Here is a 16,058-nt window from a genome sequence, read left to right on the forward strand (position 1 = left end):
GCCGGTCCCCGTCAGGCGGTGCCGCCCGGCCGGGCCCGCTGCAGCGCCGCTAACGCTACCGGCGCCGGCGGCGGCGACAGCGCCCCCTCCCGCCCCGCCCGCGCGCAGCCATGGCCGCGACCGCCCGCGCCGAGGAGGCGGCGGCGGCGGCGGCCGAGGAGGAGGAGGAGGAAGCGGCGGCCGCGGCGGCAGAGCGGTTGGCGTCGGCGCTGCGGCAGCGGCTGCGGGGCTGGGAGGCGGCGCTGGCGGCGGCGCAGCGGCTGCTGGTGTGGGAGAGGCCGCTGCACAGCCTGGTGACCGCCGCCGCGCTCGGCGGGGCGCTCTGGTGAGCGAGGGGGGCTTCGGCGGAGGGGGGGGGGGCGGGGAGCGACGTTCGGAGCTGCCGTCCCGTGACGGGGGACGAAGGCCGGGCCGGTCGCGGGCCCGCCGCTGAGGCGCGGCCCCCGGGAGCCGGTCGGCGCGCGGCACGGCGGGGCGCGGCCCTCCGTAGCGGAGGGGCAGCGGGGAGCGCGTTTCCCCGGCGCCGTTTCACGGCCTGGCCGCTCTGAGCCGCGGGGAAGCGCGGCCGGCGTTTCAGTTCTCCACCTGCGGGATGTCGGGGACTCGCGCTGGCGCACGGATCGCCGGCCCCGCTTTACAACCGGAGGAGGAGCTCGGGGCGGTGGCGGGCAGCTGTCCGCCCGCGGGCGCCGGCGCCATTTGACAGCGTGCCCGGGGCGGGCGCCCGCAGCGCGCCGCGTTGTCCAGTAGCGGTCGGATGCGTCCGCGCCGCCCTGTGCTCGGCCACCTCTGCTCACCGGAGCGGTAGCTCAGCGCCTCGGCCCCCAGCTAACGATTTCTCGTCTGCTTTGTAGGTTGTTTTCCTCCACTTCCCTGAGACCCCTCTTTCTCCTCAGCATGTCTCTCCTTGGCATCCTCTTGCTGGAGAGATGGAAGCCCAGGTTCTTGTTCGACTTCCCAGGTAAGTGGTGATGGGTGGTGCTGGACCTACTGGCACAGTTCCAGCGGCCACAGCTCTGGCTTTGCCGGAGGTTGTGTCAGCCCTGTTCCAACTGTAACTGCAGGCTTTGGCACTGCTGCCTTCTGCCTGCTTGTGTCCGGGTACCAGGAGGTACCCCGAGCAAGCCTTTGCAGCAAGCAGCATCCTGGAGGGCTAACACAGTTGCTCCTGGTGCTGAGGGATGCTGTGAGGAGTTCATGGGGAGAGTGACTAAGGGTGTCCAAGCCAGCTCAGCAGGGAAGCTTGGGAGAGGGATGATGCAGTGTTTATGCTGCATCATTTCTTTCTTTCAGGTCTTACCATGAAGAATCATTTCAGATCTGAGATGGCAGGAAGAAATGGGAGTTTGAATTGAATTGGTTTCAGTTATACCTAACATAGGCTTACACCCTAGAAGAGGCAGAGCAGATGAAATCCACCTCCCTGTGCAGCAAGTAGAGGGTGGGAAACTGTGGCTTCAGGGACAGTTCACAGAGTATGTCCAGAGCAGCAGCTGGGCTGCAGCTAATCAGCAAACTCCATCACTTGGCTGAGCTACCCATTTATTGAGGGGTCTTTGCCAACATCAGCCAGAAAAGCAACAAGGAGAACAGTCTCATAACCATGACAGGATGGAAGGCTGCTGTCTGCTTTGAGCAGCTCCTTCACCAGAATTTATTTTTAGATGACTGCACACAGACCTGCCTTCTGCATTCACTGCTGCACTTCAAAGGGAGCTTGGGGCCTTCCTGCTCTAAGGAGGGTTTCTGAATGAAAGCCTTTCTATATTATGTGTTTGTAGGGTGCCCTTTATTTGACCTGTAAGGGTACTGGCTTAAAGGGTGTTTTCATGGAAGTCCTGATAAGATTAGATATGTTTCAGCTGTAGTCTCAAAACAGTTTGCTTTGGGTGGTTCAGGTAGCTAGGCAGCCAAACTGGACTGGCCAATTTAATTTCCTGCTTATTTGCATTGGGTTTTTTTTTAGGGAATAGCTTAAAACCAACCCAAAACATCTCACTTGAAACATGTGCAGAAACACCAAGGCTTGGTGTCCAATGCAGAATGGTGTTATTGAGGCAGGTGGGGTGGGGGGGACAGGGAACGTGGAATCTCTTTAGAAAGTACCAGGCTTGTAAAAGTTGTGCTGTTGCAGAGGAAATGGGAAATCCAAACTGAAATCAATTTGAGTAATACAGAAGAGCAAGGCATGGGAAAAAAAACAAAACACTCACAGCCCAGGAGTTTAGATAACCCTGTGTCATTCATTCTGTACAAAGTCAGATCTCATCCCACTGAGCTCTTCCTCAGTGCTGTTCCTCCCTGCATTCCACTCCTCTAATGCTTCCCAGCTGCTGAAAACCAGAAACAGTGCCACCTCTCTGGTATTCCTGGTTAGGTCACAGCTCTGATTTTGACATAGTCCACTGAACCACATTTCCTCAGCCTCTACAAGGAAGAAGCAGTGCTCTGTGTTCTTTAGGGGCCTCCTGTTGACTTCACACTGCTAAATACTTAGGGATTCTTGCGTGGCTCTCGCTTCCTGCTGGAGCAGAGCTGTAGCTTTGTGGCTTTCCTCCTCAGTGCTGTAAGCCTTTCCTTTCTAGGAGCTTTTGGAAGTAGGTCACTACCACACCTTTACGAATCAGCAAGTATATACACAAACCTCAGCTTGTGGCAGTTCTCCCTGTCTGAGGTGACTGCTTATAGCATCATTTCCGAAGGAATGCTAAAGCCTCAGCATGTATTTTGCAGTTACTCACACACTGTGATCAGGGACGCGCTAATAGCACAGAGACGCACAACCTTTTTAGGTCTTGTAATGCTATAATGTGATGGAAAGAACATAAATAATAGCAGAGTAGCACAATCCGAGGCTGCCGCAAATGAGAACAAGCCCCAGCACAGCAGCAGCCATGGACACAGAGAAAGAAAAACTGCTTACCTCTACACATCCTCCAGTAGGCAGGGATCTCTAATGAGACCCCCTCACCTCCCCCTGCCAACCCTTAAATGAAGTCTGGGAAGGGGTGGATCCTGGCTCCACCCCTTCTGGTCACTCAGTGCATTGCATGCACCTGGGCTCCCTTGGTTGGCCCTGCCTTCCCACCAGGTGCTCAATCACTGGTTCAGGCCCTGTCAGAATGTACAGCATATTTTTATCATGAGTGCAGGTATTTTCTTTGTATGTAACTGCCACTGTGTGGATTCCATTTAAATGTTGTGTAAGGACTTGGGAAGCACCTCATTTTTTTCCTTAAATAGCTGTTGAGTAGCAATGTCTTTTAGTGGCATTGTTGTTTAGCAGTGTGTTTTGATCACAGTTTAGTGTAGAACTCCTCTAGCAACAGCTGCATTAGAGTCATAGAATTACGGAGTTGCTCAGGTTGGAAAAGACCTTCAAGATCATCAAGTCCAACCACAGCCTAACCATACTACCCTAACTCTAACAACCCACTGCTACATCATGTCCCTGAGCACCACATCCAAACGGATTTTAAACACATTCTGGGATGGTTACAGTTGAATGCTGGTATTCCTTAAAAAGGGCCCCTGCTTTCCAGCTGAAGTTTATACACAGATGAAGAATGCCTCTTGGGGAAGTGTTGAAAACCTGTAAGAGCCAAGGAATCCATCAGTGATAATTTGTCAGTACCAGCATGTAACCTAAACTCTTGTGTGGCTGCCTGCTCTCTCAGAAGAGTCTGCTGTATGTCAAGCATTTTGTATTAATCCGTTGTCGGGTGTGTAATGCTGGCAGCAAGATTTTAGCTGATTCTTGATGATGTGAGGCCAGCTGGGCATTCTTGCTGGCTTAATTGTACTCGGGTTAGGCAGTATTGCAGCACAGGTTAGAGTTAAGCCTTACCTAAGCCAGCATGTCCTGTCAGCAATGCTCTCTGGATTTAGTGTGGTTGCAGTGTTCCTCCAGCTGGTGTAAGGCTCCAGTGCATTGGGATGGACAGCAGGCAGACTGCACTACCACAGGAAGCAAGCTGCTGTTGGTTTAAAGACAGCCCTTGTTTTGCCAGAGAGCTTAAGTCACGTGGACACACTGCAGCCTGCTGAAGTGTTCTGCAGCTCCCAAAAGTCTCTGAAGCCTTCAGAAGCAGCTGAGGAGAGCTGTTTCACTCCCTCTGCTGGCGTGTTCTTGATGGATCGGACATAGATAGCTGATCTGAGAGGACAGGAGCTCCCGTGCCACCCTGCTCACTGTGTTGCTGATGCATCTGTCCAAAGAACGTGGCAATTGTCCCAGTGCCTCGTTTGGTAGCTGGTACAGCCAGCAATCACAGAGGGGCTGATGCCAAGTACATTTTTTTTGGTGCTTCATTGCAGATAAAAGATGATGCTTTGAGACACAGCTGGATTTCTGCAATCTGTGATTAAGCAGCTTTAGATGTCTGCACACAATAACAAAATACAACAGCAGCAGTTGTGAAAGAGAAGCAGCTGTCTCCCAGGGGTACAGCTGCGTCCATAACACTCCTTTCTCACACTGAGGCAGTCGGCCCGAGTTCCTGCTGCCCCAGCAGCCACACCAATCGGTTGTGGGCAGCCCAGGCTGAGAGCAGTTGACTCCTCTTGTCAGGCCCGATTACTGGAAATCTGGGTCATGCTCTCAAAGAACTGCCTCCTCCCCTCTGCAGATGGCCTCCCGCTCCACTGCACTGCTGTGGTGCCTGCGGTGGTAGGAGGAGTCTGACATACTTGGCCCAGCATTCCCTGCCTTGGGAGAACGGTGACGAGGCTGCTTTCCATGGGGAAGTCACTGCCACTCTTAGGCCTTGCACCTGGCTGATAACTCCGGAGAGGCTTCAAAACCCTTTTTGTTCATTTAAGTGCATTTCTAGCAAGTGACTTGACTCTGAACATAAACTCTGTTCTGTTATTTCAGTTCTGCTTTTGGCGATTAGTGTGCGAGACAGTGTCTCACCAATCTTCAGTATCTCACCTCTTGGACAGCCTGAACAAAGTTTGTTGTTGGCTAGAGCATTGACCTATGTGACCTCTGCCACTGAAGCACAGCTCCTGCCTTCAACACAGTGTTGGAGTTCCTGTTTGATTGTCATTGGGTTGGGTGCAGAGAGGAATGGCAGAAGCTGTACCTTGTTTTTATCCAGGCTTAGCAGTGTAGTTATATATGTGCCTTGCTGACACAAAGGGCTGACAGGAGGCATGAAGGAGTCCTAAAATTAGATAATTATGCATGAGACTGCTATTTAGTACTTAATTCCATGGGAAAGGGCAGAGACAACAGCGAGATCTCTGGCATTTGTACACAGCATCCTGCCAGGAGCTGTGGTCTGGTCTCAGGGAGGTGCAGCTTAAACCTGCTAGTGATATGTTGAGTTCCAAGGGAGCAGCTGAAGCTTTGCCCAGCTCAGGGACTGTGCTGGCAGTGACAAGGATGTCACTGGATGAGTGACAAGGGCTGGGCAGCTGTGATTGTCTTTGAGCTGCTTCCACAACCCGTGAGGATGGTACTGCCCAGGCACATGGGACTTCAGCCTTCACTGGAGCTTGCACAAACTCCAAGCCAGTGATTCCTGCTTGCTTGAGAGCACAGATAAGTCCCCAGGGTGCATCCTGAGCTGAAGATGATACGTTTCCAGATGTGCTCTATTTGAGTGGCAAAAATGTCAAGTTTTATTTTTCACTTGGCTGACTGTTCTCTGTTCTCTGTTCTACAGCTCAGCCATCGGAAGAGCCAGGAGGGGACAGGTAAGCTCAGTAACGTGCTCCTTGGTGCAAGAGGAGAGTGGGGATGCCTTCATTTAGTGTGCTGATTTCACCTGCCCTCTTTGTTGTTGTCAGTAGACTGCATGGCTCCTTCTGTGAAACCTTGGTAGCAGTTTCTTGTGCACTGACAGCTGTTTATCAGCTTGGGAGCCACAGTTTGAGACTGGGGAAAGTTAATGTTCTTGGAGCAGCAATAAAGCTCAGGTGCTTCTGATGTTAGGAACTCTCAGGTTTCTTCCCTGGACACGTCCTGAACTGTTTTAAGAATAAGAGACCAAGAAATCACTGAGACTGACTTTTGCAGGCCATATTTGCTGCCTGTGGCAGCGTGGCTGGCATTCCATGCTCAGCTGTGGTTATAGGTCTGAGCACTGCGCTCTGCTGACCTGGGACTTGTTGCCAGAGAGGGCCACCTAACTGGTTCCACCTCCAGCACTTCTGTCTGCGTGGCTTTGGGCAAACTGCTCTGCGTCTTGGGCCTGTGGCATGGGAATGCTGTGACATGTGTTTGCTGCTGCTGCTTGGCTCAGCTGTCTCTTGGCTCTCTTCGTGCTTATAAGAAAAAAATGTCTACAAATCAAGTGTCTTCCGGAGCTCGGTTGCAGATGCAGTCAGAATTGTCAAGCCTTTGGTAGGGACCTACACGTCCCCGTGCAGCTGTACCCCGAAACCAAGCAGACTGTGTTCAAAGGTTGTCTTCTCACTCTTGTCTGTCTCTAGTGAGGGGGTGACTTCAGGGGCACAGCCTCACCTGCTCAGTGTCCCTGAGCTGTGCCACTGTCTGGCAGAGAGCTGGGTCACCTTCAGGCTGTACCTGCAGGAACTGCTACAGTACAAGAGGCAAAATCCTGCCAAGGTAAGCTGGAGATACCTACTCTTCCCTGCAGGGGCTTTTCTTTCCATTGCTAATGGCCCTAGGAGATGGAGGAATGTCAAATCAATGTTTTTACAATTGCTGTTCCTGCTTAACACTTGCTGTTCCTTCCTTTCAGACTCTGCCCCCGGAAGCTTAATTCATGAGTGATTGGCTTCTAGAGTTTGTAAACAGGACCTGAACTTACTGTCCTCTGTGAATAGCTAGCTGTACTTAGTTTTATTGCTTAGCGTGCAAAGGAAGCTCTTAGATTGGTAGTGGGAGTGAAAAAGGGAGCCTACAGGCTCTGCCCCATTCATAGGCTCTGTTCAACCCTTTAAGGTGATTCTATCTGTCTTGCAGTTTGTAGCTAGCTAAGTCTAAACACAGCAGTGTTCCTGAGTGTATGTCAAAAGCTACGTTCTAATGGCTGTGACATTGTTTAGGAAAGGTTTGTAGGCAGGAGTTACCTCAGCACCACAAAGATAGGGCAGACTGGCTGCTAGGGTCACATCAGGCTTGCTGGGTCCAGCATGCCAAAAGGAGTGGGTTTTTGTCACTGCTGATTACTCTTCTGTTAAAACATTGTCCCAGCAGTAGGCTGTAGGGGACTAGAACCACTGGAAACAAAACCCTTAGAAGACTCTAGCTTTTGTAGGGCCCCTGTGTTACAAACAAAGCTCTTCATTGCTGGATGTAGTCAGTTTCTTAACCCACACCCTGGTTTGCAGGGTGCTTGTTCTCACCTTCCCTCATCCCCAGGAGAATTCAGGACAAACCATCAGGGCTACACCGTTGTCCTTTCCCTTTCTCCAGAGGAGGAATCTCCTGGCCTAGTGGGAGTGTGGGTTCTACTGCTGTTGCTAGTCGGTTTATTGCAGAGCAGTGGCACATCATCTAGTGACTCAAACAGCTTTCAGTCTCTGTCAGGACAGTACTAGCTTTTCTTAAAATGCTGAACTTTTCAGAGAAGATGTACTCAAAAATGGCAGTGTGCAGTATCCCATCCTTAAGGAACATCATTTTGTTCAAAAAAACCATCCACTGAAGTTTTGATTCATTTTTGTGAACGGGGGTCTTCAGTTACCTTGGTCTTCCTGTGCTTGAACCTCTAATGCTTACAGCTCAGCCCAGCCAACCTGTCTGAGTTGTGACCATCAGCATCCCAATGTCCTCAGTGCAAAGCAAGAAAATAAACACTTATACTGCTTTTGGAGAAGGCAGGAGGGGAGGGCTTGTGTACTGAACTTTGTAGGAATATCCCTCTTTGTTCTAACTGGGTTGCCTGCACTGGTTGCATTAATGTATCTCTGCCTCTTGTCACTTCTGTTTGTTCCTCTCTTCCTTCAGTTCTGCATGAGTGTCTGTTCAGGCTGCCTGATTCTGGCTATAGTTGGACACTATGTTCCAGGCATAATGATCTCCTACATCATTTGTGAGTATAAGCAGCTCTCGTGACATACGCTGAAACACAACCTAGCTGTGCTGTTGATAGACTGGTAGAAGCATGTGTGGTTTTGGTGATTTTTCTTGTGTGTGTGTGGTGGTTTTTTGGTTTTTTTTTTTTATTATTATTATTTTTTTTATTATTTTTTTTTTTTTCAGGGTTATCTGCTAGATAATAAATCAATACAAGCAGCATGCTCTGGGAATTCTTGCTTTAAGTGTGTGTATGCAGTGCAACTGCAAAGTCAGGAGAGGGAGCCATCACTAAAACATTGCTTTCCTCTTTTATCCTTGCGGCTGTGCTGGTGAAGTCTCAGAGAAGCAGAGAGCTGCAGTTTCTCAGTTCCTACAATCTATTTGAGAGAGTTATTAAAGAAAGCACATGTTTAGCAAATAAGGCTTTCTAACTACATCCTGAGTCTCTGCTGGCTCCAGAGGTAGTTCAGGTGCTTTGCTGCTGGCGTGTCTCTGTGCTGTTACCTTTCTAGAAGCTTCAGTTATTTTTGGTTTATATTCTATTATCTGAATGCCTCATTTTAGGGCCTTTGTTGCATGCTGGGGCTGGGACACAGTAGCTGAAACAGGGGGCTTCTGTTTCATTTTAACATAAACCTGTATCGAAACATGAATATGGACAGACATTGGTTAGGAAAACCTGACTAATTTTAGCAGCTTTGGAATGAGTCAGAATAACCAAGGGTTAGGACTTTAAGCTGTCAAATGGAAAGCACATTCAGTTCAGCTGCATTTCCCTTGACACAGAGTGATGGTGCCTGTTCTTCCTCTTACACTCCTTTCACCCTGTGTTCATTGCAGTGCTCAGCATTCTTCTCTGGCCACTGGTGGTCTACCATGAGCTGATCCAGAGGATGTACACACGATTGGAGCCTGTTCTGATGAAACTGGACTACAGTATGAAGGCAGAGACATTGCACCACAAGCATGAGAAGAAGAGTAAGCATTTATCTTCTTCCTGACTCCAGGGTGAAGCACAAGGGAAGAGTATGCAAAAACAGTATGTTGCTGTGACAGAGCAGGGAGAAAGACTGAAACTTGAGGGTTTGGGAGAGAGAAACTGGGCTTCTCCTTGATATAGCAAACAAAAGCAACAGGTTGTAGTTGTCTCTGAAAACTTGTACATTCTGGTAAACCTGTGTGGTTTTACAAGGTAGAAGTGTTGGATGAGTATTGCATAAAAGAATAAAGTTCATTCAGTCTCAAGTAAACCTTTTTTTTTTTTTTTTTTTTACTCATAGAGCGACAAGTGAAGAGTGAGCCTGCAGCAGGTGATGAGCCAACAGCAGAGACAGAGAGTGAGAGTGAAGCAGAGCTGTCAGGCTTCTCCCCAGTGGTAAGAGCACAGCAAACCTATACAGGAGCCAGTCCTTCCTCTCTCTGGCATCTTGAGAACCACAGGTGGTATGAGTACAGCCACAGTGGTAAACAGTACACCAGCAAGTCACTGCAGAATCCCAGGGAGGAAGTGTACCTGTTTGATGAATATCTGCTTAAGAGTGCTTAATAACCAGTCTGGTTATTAAGAATTCAGAGTTGGTGAGGCAGGATGGGAAGAGTCAAGCCCCAATCACCAGCTGACCTGCAGAATTGCTTTGATGCTTATGCTATGTGCTCAGAGGACACAAAAGTCTCCTTAGCTTTGCTGGTACAACGTGCAGCAGGATCCCATTCTGCTCACAGCTAGGAAAGAAAGATGAGTAGTACTAGTGTTTCTTACCTTGACCTCCTGCCCTCAGTCAGACAGAGTGAGACTCTTCTGTGTATGCACCACAGCGATGGTGCAAGTGTTTGACTTTAAAGGAGCCCTGAGCATGGAGCTAGGCTCATGGGGTGAAGTGGGAAGCTTTACCTTCCAAAGCAATGCAGATACTTCCTATCAGTTACACGTAGAAGGCTTCTTAGTGCCTTGCGTGATAGCAAGAGGAAAGGGATGAATTGCTCCTTGATGTTCCCAAAAGAAGGATTAAAATCCTGTGAGACTCCTGCAGACTGATCTCACCTTGTACTGGCTCTTTCAGGTTCTTCACTGAGAGGAGGCAAAGTTGCAGCAGTCAGGAAAGCCAGTGAGTTGTGACTGTCCTTCACTGGCAGTGCAGTAAGCACTTTGACACATCCCTTCTGCTTTCATAATGTCCCTGCACACTCTCTCCAGAGAAGGACTTTTGCCTGGACACTGGTTTGTGTGGAGATGCTTCACTGGTAGTCAGACATACGGAAACTTGTTGCTCTGCTTTCATCCTATGCAGGTGGATGTGAAGAAAACTGCCCTGGCACTGTCAATCACAGATTCTGAGCTCTCTGATGAAGAGGCTTCCATCCTGGAGAGCGGGGGCTTTTCTGTCTCAAGGGCTACCACCCCACAGCTGACAGATGTTTCTGAAGGTACATAACGCGACACTTTGCTGCCTCCCTTACCTGGAGTGTAACTGCTCTACTAAATTACTGCTCTTCTAAATTACTGCCCAGAGTAACTGCTCTTCTTAAGTGGGACAACACAGAGAGAACTCAACTACTTGCAGGGAGAAGAATGTTAAAAGAAGGAAACAGTAGTGGCAACACAGTATGCTTTGGCTTTATGGGTGGTACAGAGTTGGTCAGGACTGGAGGTAGGCTTCTGATAACTGTCCCATAAGCCAGTGCTTCCTCATCATTCCAGAAAGGAAGGCCATACACAGAATCCCTGCAAAATGGCAGAGGATACAAGAGTAGAGAAGACCCATAAAAATAATGGCATAGTATGGTCATACACCACTGTATGATGCTGGTTGGAACAGGTCAGACAGCTCACCCTGCCAGACTCATGTAAAGCAATAATGTGATGGGAAGTACAGCAGTAACACTGGGGTGGTACAATCCTAGGCTTTAAGAAATGAGAGCAAGCCCCAGTGCACCATCCACAGACACACAGATAAAGAAAGCCTGCTTACCTCTAAAAGGCCTTAGGTAGGCAGAGATCTCCAGTTCTCACTTTCACTGCCCACCCTTAAATGAGGTCTGGGAAGTGGTGGATCCTGGCTCCACCCTTTCCAGTCACTCAATGCATTGCATGCACCTGAGCTGCCCTGGGTTGGCCCTGCCTTCCCACCAGGGGAATCACTGTTCCAAGCCGTGACTTAGCATTTCCACTACAACTGACAAGCTCGGTGTAAAGATAATTGCTCTGATGTGGTCGCTTGAGTGTCTGGGGAAGAACAGGCAGAGAGGGAGTGCTATGAGCAGTGAGAACAAAGGAAGGTCGGTTTTCTCAGAGCACAGAGTGCATAGAGCAGAATAGGAAAGGCAACGCTAGGTAAGTAGTGCCACTGTGAGAAGGGAGTAACTGCAAATGCCTGTGCTTCCAAAACTGGGAGAAGACCTAGAAGGGAGTAATGTTGTGTCAGCTGGGAGAAAGTGGATGGGAGATGTCAGCACTCTGGGCCGAGGTGAGGTAACCCGTGCCTTAATGTTGATGTTAATGCTGGTGCCTTCCAGACCTGGATCAGCAGAGCCTGCACAGTGAGCCAGAGGAGTCATTTTCCAAAGACCTGGCAGAGTTTCCCTCCGTGGAAGAATATCATTCCAGAGATCTGGGACCACAGAGTGATGAAGACGCATTTGGTGTGCCTCTGGGTCCTGAGCTTGCCCATGCTGCCCGTGAGCTGGACTCAGCAGAGAAGGAGGCTGCGGACTCTGACCTCTCCATCCTTCGTTTAGCGTCTCCTCTCCATTTTGTAAATACGCACTTCAATGGAAGTGGGCAGGTGGCAGGAGGCAGCATGGAGCCAGAGACTGTCCCTGCACCGGGCATGGGCATCTGTATCGACACGCTGAGCGAGGAGATTGTCACCACTGCCATTACCACAGCGGTGCAGAACACCCTCTCCGCCCTGCTGCGGTCCTCAGAGGCCAGCGAGGGACCCTCCCTCTCTGAGTTCCTCCCCACCGAGCCCGAAGAGAAACTGAGCTTCCAAGCACAGCTGTCAGGGACCGAAGTGGTGGAGGCAGAGGCAGCAGTTTCACCAGAAGACGAGGAGGAAGCCGATGACTTTGAGCTACTGGATCAGAGGGAGCTGGAGCAAATGGATGTAGAGCTGGGCCTTGGGGAGGAGCAGGAAGGGCAAGAGTTTCCTGCCACTCCGGCTCCAGCTTCCCCCTCTCCCGCACTTGCCGAGCTGCCAAAGCAAGGAGATGAGGAGGAGGCAGCGATGACAGCAGCATCTATGTCTTAGGTCTTCTTCGTGCACCCCTTCAATCTCCGTCGTCACTGGAAAGAAGGAAGAACTCACGTGGCGAACGCGCAGCGGGTTTTAAATGTCTGTGTTGACTGGGATGGAAACGCGTCAGTGTTAATGTGCTGTGTTTGGAATAACAAATCCTTTCCATCCTTCTAGAGCCCGGCCTCTGCTGGCTGAGCGGGAGACGGCCCTGCCCCGCCGCTGGGGAGGAGCCGGCTCCTGGAAGCCTTACGCCACAACGGAGCACCAACCCCTGCAAATGCTTCCTAGTAATGGTGCGGTATTTTGGTCTGTCTTCTGTTTGTCTTTCGTTTTGCACGCCGAGTACTGAGCTAGCTGTAGCTGCTGCTAATACCCAAATCCCCAGTAGGACATATGCAATCTTATTTTATTGGGTTTTTAAATTGCTAAAAGTGTAAATAATTTTAACTTTCATCGGTTTCGTCTGGGACGGGGTGGGGAGGGGAGCGCAGTCAGACACAGTTCGGGGGCAGGGGATAGGCTGGGGCTTGTGGGTGGGAGGAAGGAGGGAGTAAGGGGACACGAGCAGATGGGTCCTGAGCAACAAACAAAGAACCCCTTTATGCAACCCTTCAGCGTCTTTCACGTGGCTGCTGGAACACGGTGTCGGGCGATACCTGTTTTTCCTTGTCTGATTGGAGTTGTGCTACTGAGTGGCTGTGGAGTTTTTGCAATCAATGAAGTTCACTCCTGGCCCTGTTCTGCGTGTCTTCCTGCCGCGGCCGTGCCGCACGTCCCTCGAATTGCAGGCTGCCAAGGGGCCGAGCAGCGCTCGGCTCTGCCCGTATTCCTTGGGAATGGCGGCGGGGCACCGGAAAACTTCGAAGCACCTCGAAGAGGGCTGGGAGCTCTGTTACACGGCGGCGGGCCAGCACTTCGGGTCCGCTCGACGGCTGGGGAGGGAGGCGGCGGTCCGTCCCTCACTGCTGGGACAGGGGAAGGAAGGTGACGGTGTGGGGGGATACATCTCTTACCACGTGGCCGCGGGACCAGCACGCAGCACGGCGCGGGCAGGACATCGCGTCCCCCCCGCCCGGCTCTCCGGGTTCGCAGCCGTGAACACTGGGGGGCTGCCTCTAAGTTTGGGCCGCGCGGAGCTCCGCCAGCTCGCCTTCAGCGGGCGGAGCGGTACGGATGGAGGATCCGGAGCGGGAGGAATGCGGGGGGCCCGGCGCGCTGCCGACGGGGAGGCGGAGGACGGGAGGTGGAGAAAGGGAGGTGGAGAAAGGAAGGCGGAGAAGAGGCGTCGTCGCTCCGGGCGCCGTCGGCTCCGCGGGGCCGCCCCGTGACCGCCGCGGGGGTGGTGCCGGCCGCGTCCCCGCCCCGCGTGACGCCGGGACGGAAACGGGCGCGGCGCGGGCGGCCGGGAGAGGGGCCGCCATGGAGTTCCCGGACCTGGGGGCTCACTGCTCGTGGGCCGCCTGCCAGCGCCTGGGTGAGGGCCGGGGGCCGCGGGGCTCGGCTGTAGCGCGGGGCGGAGCCCCGGCCGCGAGCGCCGGCCGGGGCGCGGCGGGGTGAGGGCCGTGCGGGAGGTGCGGGGCTGAGCGCCGACCCCGCGTCCCGCAGATTTCCTGCCCCTCAAGTGCGACGCCTGCGAGCGGATCTTCTGCACCGACCACATCGCGTACGCCCAGCACGAGTGCACCTCCGCCTACAAGAAGGTGAGCTGCCCCCCGAAGCCCCGCATCCCGAAGCCCCGCATCCCGAAGCCCGGCGCTCCCGCTGCTCTCCTGTCCCCGCAGGACGTGCAGGTGCCCGTGTGCCCGCTGTGCAACACGCCGGTGCCCGTGCGGCGGGGCGAGATGCCCGACGTGGTGGTGGGAGAGCACATCGACCGCGACTGCAGGTCCGACCCCGCGCAGCGCCAGCGCAAGGTGGGGACCTCGGGACCCGCGGCCGGGAGATCCGAGCTGTGGGGAGGGAGCTGGGGAAGGCTCTGCCGGGGGATGGCGCCGGGTGGTGCCCCGCGGGTCTGCGCTCAGTGCCACCGCCGCTCGTAGATCTTCACCAACAAGTGCTTGAAGCCCGGCTGCAAGCAGAAGGAGATGATGAAGGTGATCTGCGAGCAGTGCCACAAGAACTACTGCCTGAAGCATCGGCACCCGCTGGACCACGACTGCACTGGGGCTGGGAGGCCGCTCTCTAAAGCAGGGTGAGCATCGGAATGGACCTCCCACTGCCCCTGTCCCCATGCATGGAGTGCCACCCGCTCACCCCCAGCACACGCTCTCTTCCCCAGGCACGCTGCACTTGCCAGGGCCCAGGCGTCCCCCCCACAAACCTGCAACACATCGAGCAGCGCCGCCCAGCACGCAGGCAGTCCCCCCTGCCCTCCCCCTGCCAGGTAGGTGCCAGCCCTGCTGCTCATACCTGATGGGCAACAGCTCTGGCATCACGCAGCTTCTCTCCTATTGTCTGCAGAGGTGTGGGAGCAGCCGTGCCCCCAGTCCGCAGCACCTCCCCGCCAGCTGCCATGCTGCAGAACGGGCTGGTGAGTGTGGGGGGGCAGGGGACCCTGTGCCCTGGGGGCTGTCAGCACCAGAGGGGCTGAGCTGAGGATGGAGGAGGAGGACGAGGAAGAGGGCTGCCTCTTGCTGCCTTAGCTCCCAGCCTGAGCAGGGGCAGCCATGGCTGCTGACGAAGGGCTTTGTTGCAGAGTGAGGAGGAAGCGCTGCAGCGGGCACTGGAGATGTCTCTGGCAGAGTCGGCACGTGGCTCAGCACAGCCACCCAGGTACAGCTGGGGCACATGGCACCACCCCCATGCACACCTGGCTTGCACAGCCTGGGGTGATGCTGCCCACAGCATGGGGCTGCACATGGTGGCCCTGCTCTGCAAGGTGCTGGGAAAAAGGGAAGAGCTCAGAGCCTTGGCTGAGCCCATTGCTGGGTGGGGACAGTGCCAGGCAGCGCAGGGAGGACATGTTGCTTCCTGATTGCTTGGCACTGATGGGCACAGCCAGAGCTGCAGGTGGCAGCCAGCAGCTCATGGGCATGCTGCTCGGTGCAGCTAAATGGAGTGCAGGCATGCAGGCAGGCCTCTGCTCTCTGCTGCCTTGGGGAGGTAGGGGGGTGGGCACATGGGGTGCCACAGGCACACAGTGCGTTGCTGTTCCTGCAGCACGCAGGAGGAGGAGGACCTGGCACTGGCGCAGGCGCTGTCAGCAAGCGAGGCTGAGTACCAGCAGCTGCAGCGGCAGGTGAGCAGGCTGAGCCTGGCTGGGCCCGCCCCCATTTCTGCTTCCTAGGGACCATGCAGGGCCAAGGAAGATGTCACCTTACCTTGCTTACTGCATGCTCTCTGCCCTGCCAGGGACACAGCTCAAAGCCATCCAACTGCAGCATGTCTTAGGCACGTGGGGGCTGTGCCAGTAGACATGGCATCCTGCTCGTGGCACAAGGAGCAGCCGTGGCACCGCATGTGGACACTGGGGTCCTGGCCTGAGTGCCACCAAGAGCCACCTGATCTCCCCAGGGCTTCAAGCAAGCCACAGAGCGCACGCCAACATCTCATCCTGCATGCAGGTGGTGCAGCATACTCCTGGAAAGGTGGGAGCTGCAGGGTGGCCCGAGCACACGCTGAGCACAGCAGCTGCACGTTGGGTCATCTCCTCAGGAGGAGCCCAAAGGGGCATCTGCAGGCGGTGCCCACCAGGGGATGGTGGTGCGCTCGGGTTGGGGTGAGGGAGTGCTGATGTGTCAAAGTGCTGCTTGGGAGAAAATAAAGGCATGGCCAAGGTACGTGGTGGCTTTGAGGAATGGTGAATCAGAGCTGTGCCCCTCTGC

General features: G+C 53.7%; 2 protein-coding genes across 3 annotated transcripts; both read left to right on the forward strand.

The window, feature by feature from the left end:
• Positions 1 to 95: 95 nt before the first annotated feature.
• Positions 96 to 12,973, forward strand: RETREG2 (reticulophagy regulator family member 2). Its single transcript, XM_031599613.2, has 9 exons — positions 96 to 325; positions 855 to 961; positions 5,673 to 5,703; positions 6,442 to 6,577; positions 7,925 to 8,009; positions 8,837 to 8,974; positions 9,277 to 9,371; positions 10,285 to 10,420; positions 11,510 to 12,973. Exons 1-9 carry the CDS (start codon positions 111 to 113, stop codon positions 12,244 to 12,246), a joined length of 1,680 nt encoding a protein of 559 aa, XP_031455473.1. The 5' UTR covers positions 96 to 110; the 3' UTR covers positions 12,247 to 12,973.
• On the forward strand, positions 12,951 to 16,031 carry ZFAND2B (zinc finger AN1-type containing 2B). 2 transcript variants are annotated; one of them, XM_090143812.1, is made up of 9 exons: positions 12,951 to 13,224; positions 13,840 to 13,934; positions 14,016 to 14,147; positions 14,274 to 14,425; positions 14,513 to 14,617; positions 14,695 to 14,764; positions 14,930 to 15,006; positions 15,394 to 15,472; positions 15,586 to 16,031. In XM_090143812.1, exons 1-9 carry the CDS (start codon positions 12,951 to 12,953, stop codon positions 15,622 to 15,624), a joined length of 1,023 nt encoding a protein of 340 aa, XP_089999938.1. In that variant the 3' UTR covers positions 15,625 to 16,031. The 2 variants fall into 2 exon arrangements, with proteins under 2 accessions (XP_089999938.1, XP_031455475.2); XM_031599615.2 differs by lacking the exon at positions 12,951 to 13,224 and adding an exon at positions 13,563 to 13,708.
• The last annotated feature ends 27 nt before the right edge of the window (positions 16,032 to 16,058 follow it).

Source organism: Phasianus colchicus, chromosome 7 (assembly GCF_987193195.1).
Source record: "Phasianus colchicus chromosome 7, bPhaCol1.hap1.1, whole genome shotgun sequence".
NCBI classification, from domain to species: domain Eukaryota; kingdom Metazoa; phylum Chordata; class Aves; order Galliformes; family Phasianidae; genus Phasianus; species Phasianus colchicus.